Source organism: Brachyistius frenatus, unplaced genomic scaffold (assembly GCF_029030835.1).
Source record: "Brachyistius frenatus isolate BFR_SWC_R1_liver_20210118 unplaced genomic scaffold, ASM2903083v1 Contig_240, whole genome shotgun sequence".
NCBI classification, from domain to species: Eukaryota; Metazoa; Chordata; class Actinopteri; family Embiotocidae; genus Brachyistius; species Brachyistius frenatus.
The window spans coordinates 451,656-477,153 of record NW_027210839.1 but is presented as its reverse complement, the minus strand read 5'-3'; the positions used below and the strand labels follow the sequence as shown (position 1 = coordinate 477,153).

General features: G+C 40.8%; 1 protein-coding gene across 1 annotated transcript in view; it reads right to left on the bottom strand.

The window, feature by feature from the left end:
• Positions 1-21,046, bottom strand: part of rps6ka1 (ribosomal protein S6 kinase a, polypeptide 1) — a 45,320-nt gene extending 24,274 nt beyond the window's left edge. Inside the window, exons 1-2 of the mRNA XM_069720410.1 lie at positions 20,399-21,046; positions 13,112-13,156 (exon numbers count right to left, since the gene is read on the bottom strand). Coding sequence (XP_069576511.1) covers positions 13,112-13,156; positions 20,399-20,461 — 108 coding nt within the window. The 5' untranslated portion in view covers positions 20,462-21,046. The remainder of the gene's footprint in view (positions 1-13,111; positions 13,157-20,398) is intronic.
• Positions 21,047-25,498: the final 4,452 nt, after the last annotated feature.

The following is a 25,498-nucleotide window of genomic DNA, read 5'->3' as shown; positions in this document are numbered from 1 at the left end:
CTGACGCATTCAATCTAATTATAATGCAAGAAGAAAAAGAGGCAAAGACTGAAAAAGTAACACAGAAAAATATTCAGAGAAAGAAAAGACACCCAGTATAATATTAAAAGTTCATAATCAGATCTTAAACATTTATTCAAAATGACAATGGCTGCCACTGTGAAAAATATAAGTGAAAAATGTTGCTTTTCCTCTGTTAAAAACACAAAGTCCGATAACTAGATGGATAAAGCATGACTAAATCATCATTTAGAATTGACATATCACTATGGAAGGTTTTCCACACAATTAAATATCTTCTGCTGCAGCACAGATTATGCAAAGAGAAGCTGCAATTAACTTTCAGAGAGGTTTCAGATAAACAGCTCCATCACTCTGCACAGGGTGACGTCAAAAAAGAAGTCTCTGTGTTGGTTGATATGTTATGAGCCTATATGAGAACTGTTTAACCAATATGTGAACACGATCACAGTGTATCTGCCGCTCGCTGCTTCAACCCTGTAGTCCTCGCTCTCAGCTCTGCTGTGCATATTTACACTAGAAGTTAACACTTGTTGCTGCTCTTCAAAAAAGGAGTCTAATACATAAAGCACACAGTACATGGTCAAGGCCTAAAAGAGAACGAAATTTTCAAACAAATAAAGTGCCAAGACACATTTCGCTCACTAATTCTTGCATTTTAATTCCATAATCCTGCTTTGTTCAACTTCTCTTTTCTTGTAAAGGTCACTCGTTTGAAGGAGAGGACACTTGAAATCCTCGCTCTGCCTCTCAAAGCCCTGTGATGCTTTCATTAACACACACACGGATGATGTGTCGTTAAAATGTCATTTTAAACTTTGAGATTAATTTAGGCAGTCGAGATATTCGCTGAACATCATTGAAAACTATCACAAACAAAAATCTATATATTAACCATCTTTAAAGATGTTTCATTAACTGAAATGTTTCTGCAGAGTTGATGATTTTGTCAATATTAGGTGGCTCTGACAGAAACCACCTTCTTTCAAGATAACTTTAGGTTAATTTTTCAATTCTTAGTTTGAAAACCTCAAAACAGTCAAACACAGCCTCGAAAACAATGTTTTTAAGCTTACTGAAACCCCTTGTGAATATTCATTTCACAATTATTTTATAATTATAACCAGAATGAGTGAAATCTGTTTTGCAGGATCACATAGACTCATGAATTACAATGAATCAATGAGCGGACGTTAAATGTGATGAAATTCAACACCATCATGTATTCTAATCAACTTGGCCTTCGTGACACCTACTGCTTTTCATTTATTTATTTATTTTTTTGTGTACCATTAATATGCCATTTTTTTTTTTTTTTTTTATCAAATTGTTCCATCAGAAGCACTTAAACACACAGAACAGTGTTACTGTTTTGAAAGCATGTGTAATCAAAGCTTTTTGGGTTTGGCTGTTTGACTTTTCCACTGGCCCTTTTAATTTGATAGGTGCGATAAATAATAGAACTTTCCTCCAATGGAACATTATTAACAATAATATCATTAAAAAAATGAGCACTTTTACAATAGCAGCACGAGTTGTATTAAGCTTCCTGACCCTTTTAATTAGAAACAACGATGCCATTAATTAGTATTTCCATTTATTCAAATGATATCCTGTGAGATCAGAGAGAACAGATGGTCCAATTACAGGATGTTACAATTAATGAAGCTGAATGAGCGGAGAGCAGTCGAATGTGTAATACATTCACATACTGAAAAGTCATATAGTCACAAAAAAGTGCACATACTCGCCTGAGACACAGGATTTGTCAAGTGTATTGCCTTTGAAATAAACAAGTCTTTACTGTAAGTTGACCGTAGTCTGATAAAGTAAAGGATTCTGGGTATTTTTTCCCTAAACTGTGCCGTACGTTAGGCTATGTTAATTCTCAATTGCACAGTACCGACAGCTTCAACCAGCTTTAACCAGAAATAAGGTTATCAAGACTCGTAATATGTAGCCACTGTGAGCTATAAAACACTGGCTGCTTAGATGACAGCAAGCATTAGTCTCCTGGGACCGTTTTAATTTTCTAGCTGAAAGCAAGAACGGAAAAGAACACAGTATGTGATGCCTCAATCTAAATGCAATCTCCTGAAATCTGTTTAAAAGCACCAACATAATGCGTTGTGTAACGCAAAATGTTATCGTTTGGCAATCTTAACCCCTTCCTGTGATTAAACATACAATGCTGAGTTTTTTTTTCTCTCCACTGCACTTTTACTTCGTTAATAGAGACTGACATGACCCTGGCACATCTGTGGCTTCAAGTGATATTGGAGCCAATCAGCTGGTGTTTTTTTACAGCAGCTTTGCCGATGTTGCGACAGCAAGGCTGACTTTCAAAGTTCTGTGATGTCACAGACAAAGAGGAAACGGGTAAAAAAAAAAAAAAAAAAAAAAAGGACAGGCATTCATTTTGAGGTTTTTAATGTGCTCGGTTAGTCTGACTTGTCTAATTGCAGTTGTTGTTTTTTTCCTATTATTTCTACAGGTAGATGCGGCACATGACGACGACTAGCATTGATGTGTAAATGAGGCTAAATTGAGGTGTGCTATGGTTAATTGTTGCCGTGGGCGTCTGGCTATCATCACGCACAGGACATTTTTGTTGCTTCCAGGAAAGGGTTCTTGATTTATACACTCACGTTTATCTCATATTTGGGTGTTCAGATTTTAGATTTAAATGTAGTGACAGGACAAATGAAGGGTAATAATATACATATATAATAAAAAAAACTAAAAAAAAAAGAGACAAAAAACACTGGGTCATAGCAGGACTGCAAAGATAAATAGGCTCTGTCAACTCTGATGCCAGCACATAATCACACTCGAGAGGATTGCCAACAGTCTGAGTCATGCATGAACGGGAAGACGGTAAATATAATGCATCAAGGAGTGAGAAAGGATGAGCAGTCTAACAGAAACAAACGAAAAGGACCAAAATATTCTTGGTTTAGAGGCAGACGGGTACACAGAGTGCACCCTGTCTGAGCTATAGCTGGGCCTCATGCATGTGTGCACGGCTGGAGGCTGCTTCCTTGGTGTCCTGCCGCAGAGCATGAGCCCATTCAATGCTCTCCACAAGCTACTGAATGAAATATTGACAGAGTTGTCAGTAAAACAATGCTATAAAAAACAGAAACCCTTGAGCTCACACCCTGCTCTGCCTGATTCAGGTGTGTGTGTGTGTGTGTTTGTATATTGGTGTGCGCATCTGTGATGGGCACAGCCAATGTCACCTTTGAGCCTGTGCCACAATGCTGCCGTCAGCAATTCCCCCTATTCAAATCTGGCCTTTTTTTGTTTCCCCATCTGCAGCACCTTGTTCTTTTGGAAAATGTTCTTTAGAAAATATCCACCTGAAGAAACAGCAGCAACAACATCGATTTACACAGCTCAACAGTTAGAAATAAGCAAATCCAGAGAGCTGCAACATTTTAGGGTTTACAGTATCGAGCAGAAAGGACAAACACACGCCACGAGTACCCCACGAAACACGCTGCACATGTGCACTGCTTAGACAAGAATACATCAAGTGCATTTCAGGCTACATTATGACGCCTATAGTGATATATCAGGTGCAGGCAGCTCGATTCCCTCCCCCTCTCCCACGTTTATAACCCCTCCCTCTAACCCTGCAGTGGAATGTGAAGTGTTTAGCTGCGTGGAGCTCCAAGGCGTGCCCAAACCTTGTTAACACAGGCCTCCGCTCACTGGGGATCACGGCCAAGCAGATGCTGGCGTAACGCATTACTCTTCTGGCCAGATCTCATGCTCTGTTCGCTCTCTGCAAGATGGCGGGGAAGTATTCTAAGAAATGTTTGATCGTTTCCAACTCAGAAAATGTTTGATGACGCCAGGCCAAGCAAGAAAACACAGCAAAACGCAGGTTTAAGCTGGAGGTGGAGCTCAACTGCCCTAATCATCATTGATTCTGAGAAGTTTTATTGTATTTATTTAACCTTTGCAAAGCTCGGGAAGGCCTCCCGAGCATGCGTGCCCTTTTTCAGTAATATCTTGTTCCACAGTGATCCAGTTTTCCACATTCATTAGAGTTGCCCAGTCCAAACCTAAATCTTTCATTCTCGATTGTGAACGGGACAGCTGGAATGACAAATGGTTGAATCTCTTGGTTCAGGATTCACAAGCAAAGTTTTTAAGGGAAGAAGAAGCAAAGAGGGGACAGAAAAAAGATTTGAATAGTATAGAAGGCGAGTAAATTATGATGATCGCCAGTTTAAAACAGCATAAATTCAGATTACAGTAGACGAAGCCAGGATCACCGGTCTGTTGATATGATCATGACAGTATTTGCAAATTATTGATACCATTTGGAACTTGGCAAACAGAAGCACATGGAACAGATGGTTGAGGAGTAGTGAGACAGGTTATTTATTAAACATTAGAAAACTGATATGTTCCATGTTGAGATCTTCAATTTCTTGGCACTCCATGTAGGCTGAAAAAAATGCAACCCAACATTCTGGTGTGAATAATATAAGCTTCAGCGGGAGCATGGGGCAAAATCACACACCTCTTACTGGAAAACCGTCCCGATGCACATGCCCAGATTCTTCAGATAAATCCTAGTCATCAAACCCCAAAGGGGCAAGGCAGTGGAGCAGTGTAAAACCGATAGGACGCATCTTATCAAGAGGTAAAATGCGAGCAGACCCGGCAGGGATGAGAGCCAAGAGGAAAGGAGACATCTAGGGAGAAAGGAAGTGCTGAAAACGTAAAAATAGGAGTGATTTTGCCTTTTTTGTGCCCTCTGAGGAGAGTTCTGTGATTTACCACCTTGAAAACCCTCAAAAGAGCAATACATGCAGCACGCTAAGGATAATGCTCCCCAACAGACAGACACAGAAGAAAGATCGGCGCAGAGAGCAGGAAGGAGACATGAGGAGACTTCCCTAAAAAAAAAAAAAAAAAAAAGGATCGGGAAATGGTGCTTATTTGTTTTCGAGATGGGAGTTTGAAGGTTGATCCCAATCTCATATCTTCTCAGAAAATAGGAAGGTAACCAGTTGGTTAGCTTAGCATAAGGACTAAAAGCAAGGATCAACCATCAGCCTATAGCTCCCATCTATGAGCACCTCTAAAGATTGCTAATTAAAGCATATAATACAAAACAGAGTAAAAACAGATGTGCTCAAACCAGCGGTCACAAAAATGTGTGTAACTCGGGTGCTGATGCTGATTAAGCAAAAAAAAACAAAACTTGGCATACTTTTTCATGAAGCTAAAAGCTTCCTCCCGCTCTGTGCATGTCATGGTGCAGAGCGCAACAAGAGCGGTCTCTGAACTTTTTGATTGTCCCTCGCATTTACAATGCAGAACTTTTGGTAAAAAGGCTAGTAGATTTTGCAACCTGCACTGCAGCTTCCTGTACATTCATATTCTGCAGAGTCAAATCAATGACCACACCACTTAAACCACAGCAATACTGGCTGTCAACAAATAAAAACTGGTGACAAACTGTGAGTTGCTGTAGTTCAGCGAGGTACATGCAAAGTTGTGGCATTTCTTTTCTCTCAAAGGAAGGAGAGCAGCTTTGTCGCTCTTCTCATTATGTTTCCTTTTCCCCTTCTCTTTTCTAGACCCTGGTTTGTATAATAATGTCTCCAACTTCCACAAGAATCTTCTACTGTCTTAATTAAGATGACTCCCGGTCACTTAGCAACCACAACTATTGAACTTCCACTACATGAAAGCGGCAGGGATTTACACACAATTTACTAGTACATAAATCAAAGCATTATGCACAAACACACACACATATATACACATACATACATATATATATATATATATATATATATATATATATATACACACATACATACACATAGGTGCGAACTGAATGTTCTTGTGGCATCTCTGACAGCAGGAATGTGTTCTAAGTTTATCTTAAATAAGGACAATAAATCATTGAAACAGAACAAAATGCAGGATGCCGATATGCGGTCTGCAGAGTATGTACAGTATGTATGTATGAATGTGCGTATATAAGAGTGGCTGTAAGTGTGGAGCAGCCAAAGCCACATAAATCAAGTCCAAAGTCAAGTATGCGAAAGAAAGAGAGCAGTTGCCATGCCTACAACCTGCATGTGCAAACAAAGGGGCTTACAGTTACAAAAACACATGCTATAAGGCTACACAGCCTTCCCATTTCCCGACTCCTTACTGCCAGGCCTGCAGCGCTCTACGGCAGCCCAGATGTCAAAAAGCTCATCGTGTAAGCTGCAATCCCGGCCGACACATTCTCTCTCCACTGCTAAATATTGAATCAGTCTTAGAAACAATCAACATCTTGGCTCCACTGAGCCCCTCTTCTGATTAACACACACATTAACATAAAGGCAAAGGCTGGTGATCTATTGATGCAGGCACATTAGCCACTGCTACGCTGGATCACAGTTCGCAGTACAACAAGGAGCTACATGCATCTGTGCATCTGCCTCACACACACACACACACACACACACACACACACACACACACACACACACACACACACACACACACACACACAGTATGTCTGAATAATTTAGTTATTTCGCCACTTCCTCTTTCATCTTCAGTCACAAAGCTCCAAACTGTCCAACTGGGTCTCTGTCCACAACTGACTGACTGGCGAGAGCGGTATGCAGCCTACTGTCTCGTCTCGTCTCCTCTCCTCTCCTCTCCTTCCTCTCCTCTCCTCTCGCAGTCCTCCTATGCCGTTCGCTCTTCCCTCTATTCCTTCGCCTATCTCCCGCTCCGCGGTGTCCTCTCGTCACTCGGCCAGTGAAGCACAAATACCACTTACTCAGCAAGCCATTATTTACATCAGGGACTACAAAGAATGTCACTGAAGCCAATGGAAAGGCAATAACTCCTTATGCTTTCTGCCCTCAGGCTTGAAAGGTGGGAGTTCATACTGAAGTGGGAACCATGCAGGACTAAGACACACACACACACACGCACATGCACGCACGCACGCACACACACACACACACACACACACACACACACACACACACACACACACACACACACACACACACACACACACACACACGCACACACACACACACACACACACACACGCACACACAAGGCCAAACTGCATATTCTGCACCATGAAATACGATTCTGTCAAATTTGCATATGCAGTTTGAGTTTTTGCAGCAAAAAGACATTTTGAACTTTTCAAGTCTTTCTATATTAAGTGAATTAAAAGTAGCCAACACAGTTTCCTAAAGGCCAATGTACCAACTTCAAATTTCGTATTTTTGTATGTACAATAGTCAAAACCCTACCCCGTCCACGCATATTTAATTCAATTCAATGATATACATTTTTTTATTTTCTTTTTGTGGTCAAATTTTGACCAAAAGGTGACACACTATTCTTATCTCAACCCTAATGCTCAACCATGCTGAGCCAAAGTATCAACCACCTCGTTTTATCCCCACACATCATTTCTTATGTGTCTTGGTTTGGTGTGTGTACCCGCACCTTTATTTGTTTTCTCTCCAACTTGCTCCTATCACCATTATTTAGCTAATAATTAATAATACCACAGTTTTAGTGGCAGCCCTATGCCTTTCCTTTTATGTCTATAACAATTACAAAAGCTGTGTTCTCAGAATGGGTTCCTGCATTTACAGGGACACAGAAAATCATGAATTATCCAATTATAATCCTGCTCGCTTACGCCGGGCTGGCTGTCACTTGCTTTGATGAAACCATGACAACCAACTCTTGGAAGGTTTACAACAATAATTCAATGCAGCAGTCTGTAGTAATAAAGCATAAGGCCTGAAATATTTTTGTCGTAACTTCTTTGATGGCAGGTCACCTTCAATTGAGGTATAATTCAGAATTTCTCTATCACCTGAAATGTATTGTACAGGATTTTACATAAAGTCAAATCCAATTTGAATCTTTACTATAGCCTGTCAGGAAGTTTTAAGAGTAGTGACCAACTGGTAAAGTCCCTGTGACGAGTGCTACAGTCCCGCACGGACATCTGCTGACAAAACTTGAGCAGTTTTAGTTATTTCACCCATGACATTTATGTATTTGTATATTTTTGTCTCAGTTAGAGTCCAGCTAAAGGTGATGTCACATACTTCCCTGCACCAATCAGGATCTAGCAATATTTGGATCAAAATCAAATGGCAGTTTGTGGGTGTGTTTTCTGACAATGCCAAGCCATTGTCAATCAAAGTACACACACACAGTCCTGATAAAGCCCATATCTGAGATTGTGAGGATTAAACTCTTTTTCTCAGGTACACACACACACACACCACACACACAGGTATACATAAAAGATTTCGTTCAGAAAAAGTGACTCAGCTTTAGTAATAAATTAACACAAAGAACAATGAGAGATTCATGTTGCTTGTTTTAGAGTGTCCATTAGTGAGGCAGGATAATGAATGCAATTGGGTAATTTAAAACAGGCTGAATAAATTACCTCCTGCAAAAGTGTGACCAGATTTGTGGTTTGTCAGTCACACTGGTTTTAATTTGGAGAAGCAGCGAACGAGAGATTAGTGAAAATGTTTTGCTTTTGCAGTAAACTATTTTTCCAGCACGACGGCTTCCTCAGGTTTTTTTTTTTTTTTTTTTTACAAAAAAATGTAATAGCAAACTTCTCCTTTTTTATCAGCTTGGTTGCTAGGTAAGATGTGCTTCCTTCAATGAGCAAACTTGTTTTCCACTGATAGAAGTGCACAATATGACGCATTAGGGTTTGCAGAGGGCCATTCATTTTCAATCTCTTTAAAAAATGGTTGAACATTTCTGCCTCACACACTCAGAAATTTCTAGTTGAGCTCTCTCAAATTTCGAGCTACTCTCAGGTGGGCTATTCTGTTCTGTTGGCAGGTAATTGTTTGACTTTGTTGAACGACTATTAACTCCTCACAACTCGTCACATCAGTTCTGGTGGAGCAGACCAATGAGACATATAATTTGCTAAATTATAAGGTCTGAGGGAGTAGGGCCGCAAATGAGAATTCATTCAGAAAATGCACATCCCATTTCCAGAGCCCAAGGTACTTCAAATGACTACTTTTGTAAAAAAAAAATTAATTTAAATTAACATGAAACAGAATTGCGATGTTAGAGAGTGAAACCAGAGCATGACTGCTTTTTGTTCTTGGAAAAATAGACTGATTTGGTAATCAAAACTGTCGTGGTTTTTTAAATAACTTTTCACATTTTCTTACAACCACCTATGAATAAATTGCCAACAGCAGCAAAACAACACAATGCCATTACAAGAGGTCGAAAAATGGCTTCCCCTTTCGGCTACACCTTGTAGACCTTATGTAAGGTCACGCTTCCCTGATGGGTTAATTAATTGCAGTTCTGTGGTAGACAGTTGTTCTCTAGCTAAAATATAGTACGTAATGTTCTTTTCCAAATCACCTTATTCTGGCACTTCTCTCTTCGAAGCTGAGATTGTCATATTTATCCTGTAGACTTTTTGAATAAATCTTCCTCTCAGGCATCCTGATGATGAGTTTGAAGTGATCTGTTGTTAGAAATAAGCCAAATGCCGCACTTGTGTGGGAGCAGATCGCTGTAAGCCCCGCTGTGTGTCAGGGAGTAAATTGGTGAGTAATGCCACCCCCCTGCGACCAGACACATCAGTAGAGGACCTCTCAGGTGACTGTGCACTGCTGTCTGATCATCCCATCAATACATCTCAGTAGAGGCCATTTGTTGTTAACTGCTACTGTGCTGCCACATCAGAATCTTAGTTTTAGTTACTTTGTATTCATTTTGTGTGTGAAGGTTAAAAAAAAAAAAAGCCTCTGAAATAAGACAATAAATGATTGTGTGTTAAAGTTTTCACATTTGGAACAGAGAAGACTGGTGTGTAATTGATTAGCATCATTAAAGTAATTTAAGCATGAAAAACACCAGACATTATTTTATTTTTTAAGAGGTGAGGATGTGCTGCCTCTTTCTGTTGGTTGGACAACAGCAACATGAACAAAACATCTCAACTTGTAATCTGCATTTTTTTTTTTTAGCTATTTTTTTTTTTTTTTTAAAGACTGAAGCAGTCTTTTGCAAACCTTTGCTGCATGTGACCCCGATCTATGATGCACTCTCTGGAACTGTGCATCCAAAGATGCATGTCGAAAAGGTGAGTTCTTTCACTGAATAGGGATATTTTGAAAAATTGTATCTGGATATGTTTTAGAAACCTCAGGAGGTAAAACAATAGAGCACTTCAGAAGAAAGAAGGAAAGGTCAAAGAGAAGTTTGAAATGAATACACTTCTGAATATATCTATCCTTTCCTACCATTTCAGTCATCTTGTGACCCGTTAAATCTATTTCACATCTCTTGTGGTGGTTCAAACCTCGAGGCGGGGAACCACTAGCCTGGCTCTGCCAGAATATTACTCAGTCATTATAGTCTGGAAACCCTGTTGACATTAACGTTTGCTCAGACACTCTGAAGGGCAGACTAGTCAGTGGCGAGGGTTAGTGGTTAAGTGCAATGATGTTGAAGCCAACTGTTTAATGCTAAATATATTTGCAGCTGGGGTGCATAGATTGTGGTCAGTGCCGATTGGTTAAAGGCTCCGGCAATAGTTGAAAAATTAACCAGAGATCTACACCCAGTAGGCTGCAACTAGTAGAAATGATTCCCTATAGAGCATGGCCCGACCTATATATCCACACAGTAAATTTTGGGTCTGGTGATACAAGTGGACCACTGGAGTAATCGCTAACTTAAAGGAAGGGGGAAAAAAATGACATATAATAACAATTACCTTATAAGTAAAGAAATAGAATATCTGTGAATAATGAAGATTATTTTTCCACTCTATTCAGCAAAAAGAAAAAAGAAAATCCACATAGCCCAACCCCCTGCAGTCACCTTCACTATCAGTTTAATGGGTCCACAAAAGCCAGGAGAGATAAAAGCTGCACTACCAGCCAAGAAATATGCTCATGTACATTCCTCAACTTTGACGCCCTGAAGAGAGACGGACAGACAAGAGACTGTTGATTGCTCATTATCCCCGTGTTTTTTTCCCTCACATGCACACATACTTGTACAGAGCTCAATGCTGAGCACCATCACATTACTGTGTTGAAGCCTGTTTCAGGTTTATTTTAACTATCAAGGACAGCTACCCTCCTTCCCTGTGGTGCTTTCTCTTGGTTTCAATTGTTGCCCCCCCCTCCCACACACACACACACACACACACACACACACAAACACACACTCTGTTCCTCCCATTATGTCAGCTGGAGCCAGGTAACTCCCCAGGCTGGAGTAGATAACAGCAGCCGTTATCAGATTCCAAGCATTTAAACAGCAGCTCGGTATTGATCGCTGTAGCGCCTGGTTACAGCTGCCCTGCCTGCATGGTGCCACAACAGTCTGGCGACAAGGTCCAACCCCGGCGACACTCCACATCTCATTGTCATGTATATATTTTAAGAAGTTATATATAGACTGCTGACTTATTCTCACTATATACAGGTCAAAACCATTATCATATTCCTTTCTCGAAGTGGGAAACATGAACTACAATGCTGAAAATCCAGCAGCCTGTTAGAAGAACATCCGAATTAATACGATTACATAAATGATCAGTTTATTGAAAACTCCCCAGTCAATTAGCACATGTAATGTACACAATCACAGCGCTGGCCAGGCCTGAGCGATAATCAAATATTATTGACTCTTATCAGAGCCATATTGTTATGATACAGTATGTAATTAAAGATGATCCAATATGCTGGATTGGTACCAACACTAATACTGACCTCAAGTGGATCCAGCCTCATTTTGTCTGTCATTACAGGCTGCAAACAGTTTTAGTGACACAGCCGTCTCTGGGCTCCAGTTATCTTCTATCAGATTGATTCAATAATAATGTAAATGGTGATCACATTTCAGGAAAAGAGAGTACTGGTATTGGATCAGTAGTAATGAGCCACCCTGCATCCCCAGATATGATCTTATCATGTCATGCTACATTTATTTGCGCATCAATATCTGTGTAATTTTTCAAAGATTTGCCATATCATGGTAGTTTGTGTTGTACCAGCGATTTCCACTGAAGAAAAGGCCTGTGTTTTTTGCTTTTTTGAGCCATCAAAAGTTAATGGTTTTGACCAGCATTGCTCCTGTGTGCAGTGTTGACTCCTTTAACTGAAACCCTTCTTTCTCATTGAGCACTCTCAGCGCTCCCCTCCGTCCCAGCACATTGTTCTGAACTGAAAGACAAGACGACATGCTCTATGGAGCCTCTCCCCCTTGAGAGGGAGACCGGAACAAAAAAAGAAGGGAGAAACAGGCCACGTGAGAAAGAACATTTCCTTGTCCTCTGCTACATGGCTGGAGATTAATAGTGTACAGGAGGAGACAGGATCACGTTTCAGAGCTGGACCATGAAGCACGTAGGCCAACAAGGAAGCAGAAAGGGCTGAGTCAGTGAAGTTCAGAGTGTTTCTGTATGTACCAGATTGTGTGTGTTTGTCTCTGTGTGAATGTTGGCATAAAAGCAGACCAGATGAGGACACGTAGCACTACGGCACTCCTCCATTGACGTAGACACATCACCATAAACAGTAGCCAAACTGCCGCTCGATTAAACTCTCTCAGACAGTTTTCAAGACATTTAAACTCCAGCCAGAAATCACCCACCGAGGGCTGTCAATGCAACTGCTAAACGCATAAATCAATGCAAAGTCAAACATTCGCGAGTGCCTGACACGTGAGCGAGCACCGCAGCTTTCTTTCCGTAGAGATGAAAACGACTCGAAAGAAAAATTTGCATCAGAATTTACCCTCTGATGGAATTTTGCCTTCATAGAAAAGCACCAACAAAAGCCAAGAATTCTACGTAGTTGTGTCCAAGTCATCGGTCTAATTTATTGGACGTTAAGCTGCATGAATATTTGAGTCATATTTGTGCGTGTTGTGTGTGTGTGTGTGTGTGTGTGTGTGTGTGTGTGTGTGTGTGTGTGTGTGTGTGTGTGTGTGTGTGTGTGTGTGTGTGTGTGTGTGTGTCTTTGCATTTGTCAGTGTGCGTCCCGGAGATGCCACGTACCTTGACAGCAGTTGTGAGTCCATCCTCAGTGGTGCTCTGCCCATTCTGTCAAGAGAGCAGAAGAGAAACAGTCAGTGTGTTTGTATGACAGTGAATGTGCTGTATCACATGTGTGCGTAAAGGAGGGACAATAAGAGGCAGAGAGAAGTACAAAAGAATATTTGCAAGACCGTGTGGGTGGCAACAGTCCGCTGTATCCAGCGCTCTGCTCCACAGGCAAACCTCATAATCTAAGGCTGACACGCAAACACACATCCTCTGGCCGTTCCCCTGTTGGTAAGTCTTGTTGTAAAGGGTAATGATTGCTATTTGTTATAAAAAAAAAAAAAAAAAAAAAAAAAAAAAGACTATTGTGAAAATCAAGGGCAGCTAAATTTGAATATGTGGAGGGATTGCAGTCAGATTAGATGTGCATCTTGTTCTTTTGCACACAAAGGTAGAACGACAAGGGCAATGACAAATAGGGGACAGAAAAAAAATTCTCAAAAAAAAAATTCAATGCAATGTCATGTTTAAAAAGCAGAAGCCATCATGATGTCAAGTCAACTTAGGATCTCTTGTCATTACCCCAACAGTCTACAGAGGCCAGACAGACACTGCTGGAAAAATGCAACATTAATAAAACGGATTGTCAGGCTGCATTTAGATATTTAGTAAGCACTGTATAGCGTGAGGATCACGATTGTTTTCTCTACTATTTCCTCTGGATCCCGGGTCATTTGCTCAGAGACTTAGATGCTGTGTGAAAAATATTTTCTCACTAAGTCTGAGGCCCAGAAAAGCAGTCCATTATCTGTCACAATAATTGGTTGAATGTGTCAAATTCTGAGTCATTATCACACCAATTTATCTGTTACAAACAGACCGGTATTATTTGTTGATTTAATCATGTGATGCAGGGCATTTCCTGGATCCTTTTTTTTTTTTTTAAGCAATCCACTAAAAAAAGTGTTTTCCATATTGTTGCTTCACTTTAATGTTCAACAGCAAAGACACTTGAGGGTCATCTTCAAGTGTTTGAGTGCTAATCTTAAAACTGAATTAAGGGATACATGTCACTTTATTTTAGCAAAGTAGCCGACATTTTGTGCGCAGTAAGTTCTGAAATGAACAGTATTGATATTGTTTATAGATTCTGTTATTTTCAATGAGAGTTGAAAAACCATATTAGACAAGTTATCATCGCTTACTGCTGAGTAGTTTTCAATGTATTCAAACATGAGAGAGGACTTTTTTTCTTCTTTTTTTTTTTTTGAAGATTGCATAAAACCAAGAGGGTCAGATGTGGTCATCTTACATGCCTGTGAATGTGAGTGACAATGAATCATGCACCCTGACATAACCTGTGTTCATCACAGGCTGCTTTATATAAATGGAACTGATAATAAAGCCCGCACAGAATTTGTGTTGCAAAAAAAAAAAAAAAAAAAAAAGATACCCGTGTTGTCCCAGAAATGTATTGCACTTCCAAAGACTTGAGACAGCAGGTTTTAAAAACTACTTATCAACTAATTACCACCTTGCAGTTGTATTCCTCTGCCAACCAGTCAAGCTGCCGTTTAGAACCACGTCTGTCCTGACTTATGTTACACATGTTGTGAAGACTTTGAAGGAATCCTTATGTATTTACATGTTTGGCCATTAAAGCTGATTGACAGTATAGACGATGCTTCAAATATGGATCTTGCTGCAAGGAAGTTACAATTTCCCTGCTGACATCTTTAACCCAACAGCAGAGAAAATATATACAGTCAGCACAGTTTCAAGGTGAAGACCCAAGATTACTGTCACCTATCCAGTATCCGACGTAAGTGTGAAATATGCTCACAGTCTGTTGTGTTCCCGAGTTATGGTTTTCAGTAATGGCCAGAAAAGTGTTTTAGCAAAACATTATGATGCAACAGTAAAGTTGACCTTTTGGACATAAAATGTCATCACTTCATCATGCCATCCTGTTAGACATTCGTGTGAAATGTTCTCATGATAACATGCATTTTTGAGTTATGACCACAAACCTGTTTTATAAGGTCACATCGACCTTTGATCACAAATTCTGATCATTCATCCTTAAATCTCAATACAAATTCCTGCCACAGTTGAAGAAATTCCCTCAAGTCATTCCTGACGTGACACATTCAATATAGTGAATAGTTCCTAGTATGGGTCAAGCTGCATAAACACTAGATCCTGGACTTCCCATAATGCAATTGCAAAGACCTTAATCAGATCATCCATTAACGTTAAATATCGACCAGTTTTCCCAGTGACCTTAACATTTAAAATGCCTGAAGAGGCCTTCCCATGATGACTAATGTTGTACCGCCGACACATGTCAAATTAAATGCATGATCACAACTGAACCCTTCCAGTGATCCAAGAAACACTCCTGATCTCAGAGCCACGAGTGGCCCAGTGTGACGACAACCTAAACCACCTCCCGCCCCCGCCTTTCCGCTTTTTGCTTTGTTTTTCAATCACAAAGAGGCGACCCCGACGTTGTTCACTTCCTCTGTGCCCTCTTCCTCTTCCTTTAGACTGCACACAAATCACACAGGCGGTCTCAAAGACACAAAGACGAGCAGCGATCCTAACAATCAAACACCAAACAGAGAGGGCACAGATGTGCAAGTATGTGGAGATGTAGAAGGAGACACAGGCGGTGGCAACAGAGCAGCTTTGCTACACTCAGGTAAAAAAAGAACTTCTGACCAGAAAGAGCCCAGACTGTGGATCTAGTTTACTGTCGCTGTAATACATCACAATTCACTCTGTACAGTGCAGCAACACTGGATCTATTTCCATTTTTTCTGCTTTGAGTTTCACTCTAGCAACAAGCAACAGCTATATATTTGGTGCTCCAACTCAGGACATTTTTACAGACCAACAGTTCATCTCGTTGAAATTTAATCATGATCTCAAGGAAGGCAATTTAATTTAGTCAAACTGCGCCGGTCATAAAAGTTGGAGGAGCAGTAATGTGTGGTGACACGGGAGACATCAGGGAAACGGAAGCAATTTAGTGTTGAGGAATGATTTTAAGCCAGGCACAGATGCGTTTAAGGGGTGATAATTCAAAGAAAGCCAAGAGGAAGTGCAGTGCATGTTGTTATGATGAACTTTACGGACACATTTAATGAAATTGTCCCGACCTCATTCCGACACATCTGGTCTTCCCTAGTTTAGGTGTGGGTGGCTACCTTTGCTTAACCCAGTAGCGCGAATCCTAAACATTGAAGCGCAACTATCTTGTTTGTGTGTGTTCGTCTGTGTGGTCAGCATCGTCCTTCTGATATTGCTGCTCAACACATTTCAACCTCATTAGCTCTGCTTGGCTGATCCAAGTGGCCCAGTTAATGGTGTTTTCCCTCCCCTGTGTTTCCTCAATGAGCGCCCAGGCACGCACACACAGCCACACAAACACAGCCACACAAAAAAACAGCCACAGAAATATGCTTATTGAATCCATTAATGAGCAACTGAGATTTCCAAATCCAGAGAACATATATGAATGAACTATGCTGCTGCAAACATGGAGACAAAAATGTCCCTGAATCCAATGAGAGACATCTAAAAGCTACAAGCATGCTGGGAACAGGTTTACAGACCATCTTATTAAAGCAAGCCCGACAGCAGAACTTTAGCAGGACTCCTCTATGTTCTCAGAGCACTGATGATCCATGTCTGTTTGATAGATAAATCCACGTTTTAACAGGGTGATTAGTGCAGCGCTGCCTTGTAACTAGGCAACTAAGAAATACAATAGCCATTCTTTTTCGTGGGTGCCTGTAATACTATCTGACAAAATTTCTCGTAACCTCATCAGCCAGTGAGCATTGACAGCTTCTGGTCAATGCCAGAAAAAGGACAATAGCCATTTGTCATTTTGAGTGCGTGCACAATGGCTCCTTCAAACACCATTAAAACCATAGAGAGAAGAAAGAGGGTTGAACACCACTAAATATGCACGACAGGTATGCCTACAGGTGTGACCGTGGCAGGACGACATGCTGTTGTGTTTTTACTGACAGATTAACTTTTAACTCCACAAGTCAAAAAGGAATGAGAGCAATCAGGGCACCTATCGAGCAAAGGGGTTGTGTTATCACATGCCCTCAATCTCCCCCCAGCTCTGCTCAGGTGTCTCACATGTCACACCCAGATTAGCTGCCGCTAAGCCTACGAGCGTGAACACGCAAACACGCGCATGCGCACACACAGGGAGAGCAAGGCGTGAACATGAACTGAACTCGCACAAGTATTTGACTAAACATTGCTGACCACGCCTGGTGTTCAAACATGGCACACATTCCGTGTATTAACCCTACTTTCTCCTCTCTTCCTGTGCAATCCTGATAAACTTTCACTGTTTATTTAGATCCATCTTATCCCATCTATCAGTTCGATAGAACAGAATTCAAATGTTATTTCGAAAGACGAAGAGGGTAATTGAAGTTTTTCAAGTGACAGAAGGCAGAAAAACACTAACAAATTAAAATGCAGCAAGTGCCGGTATTATTATAACCAGCGTTATTTTTCTTGAACTTTTATAACACAATTCGTCTTTGACTAGATTTGGTAAACATAAGAAGGAGTCCACCTGTAGTAGCTGCAGTATTGATGTGTAATCTTTTGGGATTTCAAGACAATGGAAGGATTGTTTATTCAGAGGTATTAATTAATTTTGAATACAGATAGCGTATCTGCACTGGAAATCTGCAAAAACTACTGACACAAGCATGATTCGGAGCTTTTGGTGGACCTCCCTTAATGACAGCAGCCGATGCATTTGGTTGTGACTCAACTGGGACAGAATGAGCCTATTAGCTCAAGTGTCTTTATCAGAGATGATTCTCTGAGGATAAACTCATTCACAAAAGATAAACAAATAGTTCTGAATAGCTCACTTTGCACAGTTCTCTTTTGCTTGTTTTGCCGCAGCATCGAGCACAGAAGGCCGTTTCACTGGTTTCCATTCACGACACCTTCTCTGCTTCCAAACGCAGGTACTCGCATAATGAGCGATGAGAAAACAGACTTCACGTGAGCTGGGGTGTCACAGCACGTCATTCTCTGCCGTGTGCGTTTGCTGCTTTTTAGGATTTAGTTGGTTTTTTTTCATCTTCCATCTCTGTCTCCACGTCTGTCCACATGACGACTCCCACGGCTGCGCCTCCCATTTCGCTCTCCCCAACATGTTCAGTGGCATGGCCTCCAAGTCTCACTCACTCTTTCTGCTCAGTCAATCTGAGCCCTGAGCTGCCCATCACTGCCATCAGGAACCAAAGTGTGCAGCTGTCTGGTAGGTTGGTGACAGAGATAAATGTCAAAGCTCCTATTTGACTGGCATTGAGTTGTGTCACCGAGTCCATTACAGATCCTGGATTTCTGGGACCAATGCCAACACACGAGAACAAAAAAGAAAAGATACGTTTGCTGATATTCAACACACAAATACTATATTTTTTTTTATCAAGAACAGCACAAATTTGGCGACTATTACGCACACCAAAGACAGGGTTGTTTCGCAGTATTAAACTTAGCACTCTTCACAGGCCCTGCACCACCATCTGTTCGGCTGTGATATGCTACTCAGCCAACTCACATGCAGCAGATACTGTAAATAGTGGAGTCTGCTGAACAAACCATGTCAGGATGACACTGTTTTTAAATCAGCCTTCTTGCATTCTGTGCAGTTTTTTTTCATTCATCATATGTACTAATATTTGTCTAATAATCTGTTAAAACCATATCTGCAAGCTGATGATCAAGCATTTTTACATCCTTGAATGTAGTAGTGCTCTTCATATTAATTACAAGGCCTACTATGTAAAGACTCATTAACTCGTATTTCATGAATTAGAGCGCCAGTTTAATGAGGAACGTTATGCTCTGAAAACATCACTAACCATTTTTCACTCAATAAATTTACATATCCTGCTTTTCCTTTGTCTCCAAGTTACATGTCCACTCCCATCAAATCACAATGATTATCCAGGCCGAGAGATAGAAAAATTAGCCTCATTTATGAATCACACTGATCTCTTGCACAGCTGATTGAGTCCACGGTTTAATACTGAGCGTTATTCATTAGCGAGATCAGACACAGAAACATGGGTATCACATGGTCGCTTCACCTGCTTACACAGCCACACAACCACAAAATATTCAAGCAGAGGGGGGAGGGAGGAGAAGGGGTGGTCGCCTGGTTTGTCTGTTGTTGCTTCCAGTCCAATTATGTGCTCATCATAATGTGGTAGTGGCATATTCATAAAGAAGCAACCAGTCTGTTCAAGGAGAAACTCAAGTGTTCATGAATAATGATGCCACACCACAATAAAAAGGGGTCAGATCAACACTACAGGACCAGACCTCTCTCTCACTTTTACCCTAAATTCTACAGGTTCTTAAGTACATTACCAGAAAATTGTAAAGCATGTTATGAAAGTTCATGCTCAACAATGTCATCCTGACATTTCTGACATGGCAGGGTTGTTGAAATACTAGAGGAAAACCATAAAGAAGCACATAAACCATAAACATGTGCAGCATGTTTAAACTGTAAAGATAAATGTATTCCGCAGCATACATTCAAAAACTCAAACATGATTTAATTTTAAACATATCACTCTTTAACCGATCAGCTTGCGAGTTGTAAAGTTTAATGGTCTCTATAACAGAACAGACCTTGCCCTGTATTTTTTTTTTTTTTTACTGTGATTCCACAGAGGAAGCCCTAGAAACCACTTTATAGGGGAGAACATTGACAGACAGTGATATTAAGTCTTTGGTTTTGGCCTTTGATGTGGACTTGCTGGTGAGCCTCAGTGAAAGACAAGAGACGGTTTCTAAACTGAAGCCTTTAGGCTACATTTTGGGCTGATTCAAATCTTTTACATGAAGGGAAAATAATTAAACTTTCTCCAAGAGTACTTGGACCTGAAAAGATTGTTTCAATGAACTGAGAAGCAAACTCAGATGTCTTCTGGGAAAAAGGCAGCCTATTCATCACATTTTGAATTACCCAGATTATTTCATTATTCATTATATGTCAAGTCAGTTTACCCCCAGCTTTGTGTGCTGCCAGCAAGCCATCATTTGAAGTAGCTGTACTCTTAAATCACTTTTACTGGAAAGTGTTACCTTCTGAGTACATTGAATTTGGCCATGCTGTGTAATAAAACAATTATTTTTGCAACTTTGATTTCACCTGATCAAAGTCAAATGAATTGAACAACAATCGAAAGCAAAAAACCCATGCAAATATCGACACATTCACCTCTTAATTACCTCTGTTTCAAGCTGCACTAGTTCCATTGTGGGCCATGGCTCTGCGATCTGTGCAAGAGGCATTTTCGCAGGATTTTCAGTTTCCCCCTCAGGTGTTCAGGAATGTATTTGGTCTCCCCCAGATTTGTCGGTGCCCGCTCCTGTCAAATGCAGTTCTGAGAAGCTCCTTAAATCACGTCCCAAGTCCAGCTAGAGCAGATCTATCAGCACTTTGCTCTCTGCACAGAGAAGAAGACGCACATGCAAACGCCACAGCCAAAGAGCTCTCCAAACAATTGTAATCCCTTTGGTGCCTTCGGCGTCGTTTAGCCACTCGTGTGTAATTGTCGAAAGTGATAATCCTGTTGAGAGCACCACAAAACACCAAACAATCGTGTCTCTCCTTCAGGTACGCGCGGTGGCTGCTCGGGATTTGGGGATTTGACAAGCGGGAGAGAGGAGCGCAGTGACCAACAGTATGATCCAGGCTCTTTTAGCAGGGCTGTGCAGGAGTCTAATGCCACCTAAATGAATTAGTCGGAGTCCGTGCTGCTTTTACGGTCGACGTCGTGTCAGATCTTCACGTCTTCCTCCCTGTGTGCTTGTGATTTCTCCCGGTCAGAAAAGGGAAGACTTCCCTCTGTCCGCCAGCTTCCTGACTGTGTGATAACGCGCAGACACCTCGGTGTGGCTCTGTAGTACGAGCAGGCACAAATCGAGCTGCTATTGGCGGACTCCAGCAGGATTTATTCCAGCCCCCTTTCCGACTTTGTTCCGCCCAGGTCTGACCGCGCCATCATCTGGTGGAGAGATGAACTGCAACTACGTAATGCACAGGAGCCTGCTCTTAATGAACGGCCCTTGTTTTCTTTGATGCTTGTGGTGCAGCAGGTGCATCATAGAAGTGAAGATCCTCCGCGTTTCAAAGCAAAACCTGTCAATCAGCAGTAGCCAAAAGCACTGGAGAACCATTGGGTTACATAGTGGGAACAGAGTAGATGGCCAAGCAAGGCAGAGAAGAGTACACTTGACTTTTACTGCCTGGACAGCCACTGATCTCACACTCTGTGTTTTAAAGTTTACAAAGATATATTTAGTGCTCTTGTTTTTAGACCCACATCAGCACTTCATCTAGGTCTGAAAAAGGACACACACTGTTGCAAAAATTACATAACCTTTTTGATTACACAATAAATGTGATGTAAAGAATACAAGAGAAACAAATAGACCAGGAGAGATAAGAATGTGGGTCGTGACCAGTGTTGTTGGATTCTGCCCGGACATTCACTGATGCAGCACCCTTTTCATTGACAACAGCTCTTATAAAGGTCTTTGTAATCTCCAGTGATATAATACACCCCTCCGCCCTCAACACTTCTCTGCTTCATTCACTGCTGAGTGCATTTTTTGCTCTAGGCCAGCTTTGGTTACTATTGGCAACTGGAGGGCAAAAAAACCCACCCTGCTTTGTGGATGGGATACATTTTTTATTCAGATGAAGATGAAGAATACATTTCATTGAAATAAAACTGGAAAATGAAGTGGGATGGAAAATGGGCTTGTGATCTGGCACCTGTATTTTTTTTGATGACTTTGCTGTTGAATAAAATGCAAAACATCTGCATTGATAAAGCCTGTTTGTGATGCCATCCTGCAAGTGCCAGTCTGAGCTTTATGACAGGTCGAACCACCACCTTTTCTTGTGTAATTGCACTTCATGTCCTTTGTGTAGTTTGGACTTTGAATCAAAGCATGCAACACCTTGTCTGTCCCCTCAAGAACAACTGCCACATTCATTCATGTCTGAAGGTTCGTGTTTTTTTTATTCATTCATTTATGAATTGAAAATAAATGTGAGTACACACACAGACACATTTCCACACACAATGGACTGAGAGTGAAGCCAATAGAAAAAAGGGCACATGTTGATTTCCTTTTCCCTTCAAAGATAACAGTATCGATGTACGGCCAATTCATTTTCTAACAGATCCATACCATCAAAGGGTGTTCAGAAGGTGAGATTACCCTTCCTGTATGAAGGGTTATCCATCATGCTCACATTTCATGTAATATCCAAAGTCACAGCCATCCCAAAGATTGCATTAACCCATCGATTTGTCTCCATGATGGACAAGCAGCTGCTACGGGAAAACTCGTGGCACCTCATAATGCCAGTTTGGTGTTTGTTATTTAGTGCAGGCAAACGCCAGCTCATTCTTCTTCTCTTCTCTTTGCGTCATCTCTCATCCTCGTCGATTATGTGCAGGGCAATTGCCGTTCTCTCCTCTCTCCTGCTCATCCTCTTCAAGGATACCAGTAGACGGATGTTTCTCAGTTTACGGCTCCTCCTGTATGAAGTGATGGATTCCAGACTTTCACCTTGAGCCTGTAGTGATAGTGAGGGCCGTAATAAAAGGCAATTTGTCGAAGAAATAAAGAGAAGATCATTCAGGGGGTGACAAGTCATGTCAACAGACCTGAGAATGGAGGCGGTGGCAGCTATTTTTTAACAGTGTTGCTTACTAGAAATCAATACACTGTAAAATGTAGGTTAACAGTAGTCAGAAGGAAACAGACACTGAAACGAAAAACAGCATGATAGTGATGGACATGTTGATATTGTAGCTGCTATACAATACATTTCTATTCTGACTGCCAGGAATATTTTCTTCTAATCATGATGCTCCAGTGACATCACAGGTGACAGCGATGACTCAGAGGTGTCTCCCGTCCAGTGACTCCAGGGATACCCTACCCCCACCTTCAGGTCCAAATGAGGCATCATGGGAAATATGACTCAGTCCAGTTTAACATGCAACAGAGCAAGATTCCACCCTGACTAGTTGGTGTATGACTGAAATGTGTTTCTTGAGCTGTCAAACGACGACAAAACAGACAGCAGGTTTGGTCCCCAAACACACGGCCTGCAAATAAGGCAAACTGATGCAAAAGATGACACTCCTTATGAGCTGAAACCACAGAGGTAGACAATAGGGAGAGTGGTGTTGAGTATGAAGATGAGAAACAATGAATCATAATATGTACAACTGTAAACAGCGTCATTAACATGCAAATACATGCATAGTCTGATTGTGAAGTGGCAGCTACTCAGAATCAATCAGTGACTTTATTTCTCTTGCTTTTCTCTGATTTCTCTTTTTATATTAGTTCATTTCTTTTATTTTTTTCATGTGTGTTTACACTGCCAAAAATGTTATGTTATGTTAAATTGTACTGCTATGTTTCCTTATTTCTATTCAGTGAATTAAAGGCTTTGTCTGTAGTGTTTACTTTATATATATTATTTCACAACTTCATTCTGCTTTTTAAATGTGATATATAATAAAAACAGTAGGATTTCTTTACTTAGTAGGTCAAAGTATAAATTAATGTATGTAAGGTCTCCATGAATGTCTGCCAACTGTGGGATCTCTTTCTTTTTATTTCAGGAGGCAAAGCAGTACATCTGTATTTTGGAACTACCTTATGTTTACGTGAAAAATACATTGAAAACAAGTGTTTGATCATTACTCTGTTTTACTTTCCTACCCAACGCTGTACCAATGAGTGAGCCCCTAATGCATCTAGATTAAAATAGAGTTTAGGCACAACGTAAACTGTTTAGTTAATCCAAGGGATTAATTTGTTGATGCAACAGAGGCACCAGCAATTGACTACATTTAAAGACAAGCACATCCCGGCTTTAAAGCCACAAGCAGACACAGCAGATATAAATACAAATGCTAATGGACACGGGATTCACACTGACAACATGTACAACACTATATACACTATATTTCATCTTAACATAGATAATTGCAGTAGTGAATGTAATACTCGGGGTGTGTCAGGTTTCAGTAGAAGCCCTTTCAGACATTTAATAATATTTCCTTTTTAACCGAGCTGAGTGAGCACATGTCTGCAGCGCAAGGAAACCTGCATATAACAAACTAATTAGCTGCTCATCAGAAGAGCAAGGGTAATTATCCAATCTCTGCTGAATGACTATTGCAGGAGATGGCAACGTAATGACTCAAAATTCACTCTGGCTCTGAGCCACACAGAGATGATTAACAAATAGCGTCATTGTATTTCAAACATCAGTGGAATTATCATTTGTCACAGAAATGGCTGCAGCTGACGGGACAGAGTGGCTGCAGATGAACTGAGATGGTAATATTGATTGATGACAGGAATAAAGAAAGTGAGGTGGAGAGAAAGAGCTGTAGTTTTACACTGTAAAACAACATTTTCCACGACTGTTGGTAGTTATGTGCAGAATTATTCCTCTTTGTCACAAACACTACAGTGGTTATGGGTGTAAAAATGGGTGCGCTGTCGAGCAAAAGAAACATGTTGAGGCTTGAGTTTGTATCTCAGGTATTTGGGCTGGGTAAAAAAGGCAGGCCAAGCACAGTGTCTTTATCGAAAAGCACCTCTGAGACCAAGGTTAACACAAACAAACGGCAGTAACAAATCATGATGTCTCGGATTTATCAAGCCATGCACAAGTGTTGGAACATTTCAAGCCAAGAAGCTACATGCTGTTATTTAGATGATGGAAAACAAGAAAACCAAAGAACAGCATAAAGATGTGTCAGTAATATAACAGATAAAGTTGCTATCACTGGATTAAAATCACGATGGTATACCATACAAGAGCGCGGGGCAGTGATGGGGACTTAAAGCAGGAATGAGCACAAATTTTGCAATCCACTGATTTTCCATAATCTAAGATCCGGCATGATTTGTCAGGCTAGCAGAGTGATATCTTGCACACAAGTTCAGTTATTTTCCTCTCACCCTCTGAGCAGATTCTGATTCGACAGAAGATCAATAATGATTCAGTCAGCATAATAATGACATTTCCACTACTCCAGTTGATAGCTGAATCCAATGCCTTCACAACATGGAGGCTACAGTTTTTCCTCTTTATTTCTTTTGAAAATTTTTAAAAACTTATTTTACATTAAAATCACCATTGTCCCGTATAACTATTTATCTACCAAAAAAAACTGGCATGAAACCAACATGCCACACGCATGTGGACACAGTGCCATTTTACCAGCTGACATATAAATTTTTTCTTTTGGCTCAAAGAAAATAACAGCAGGGGGTGCC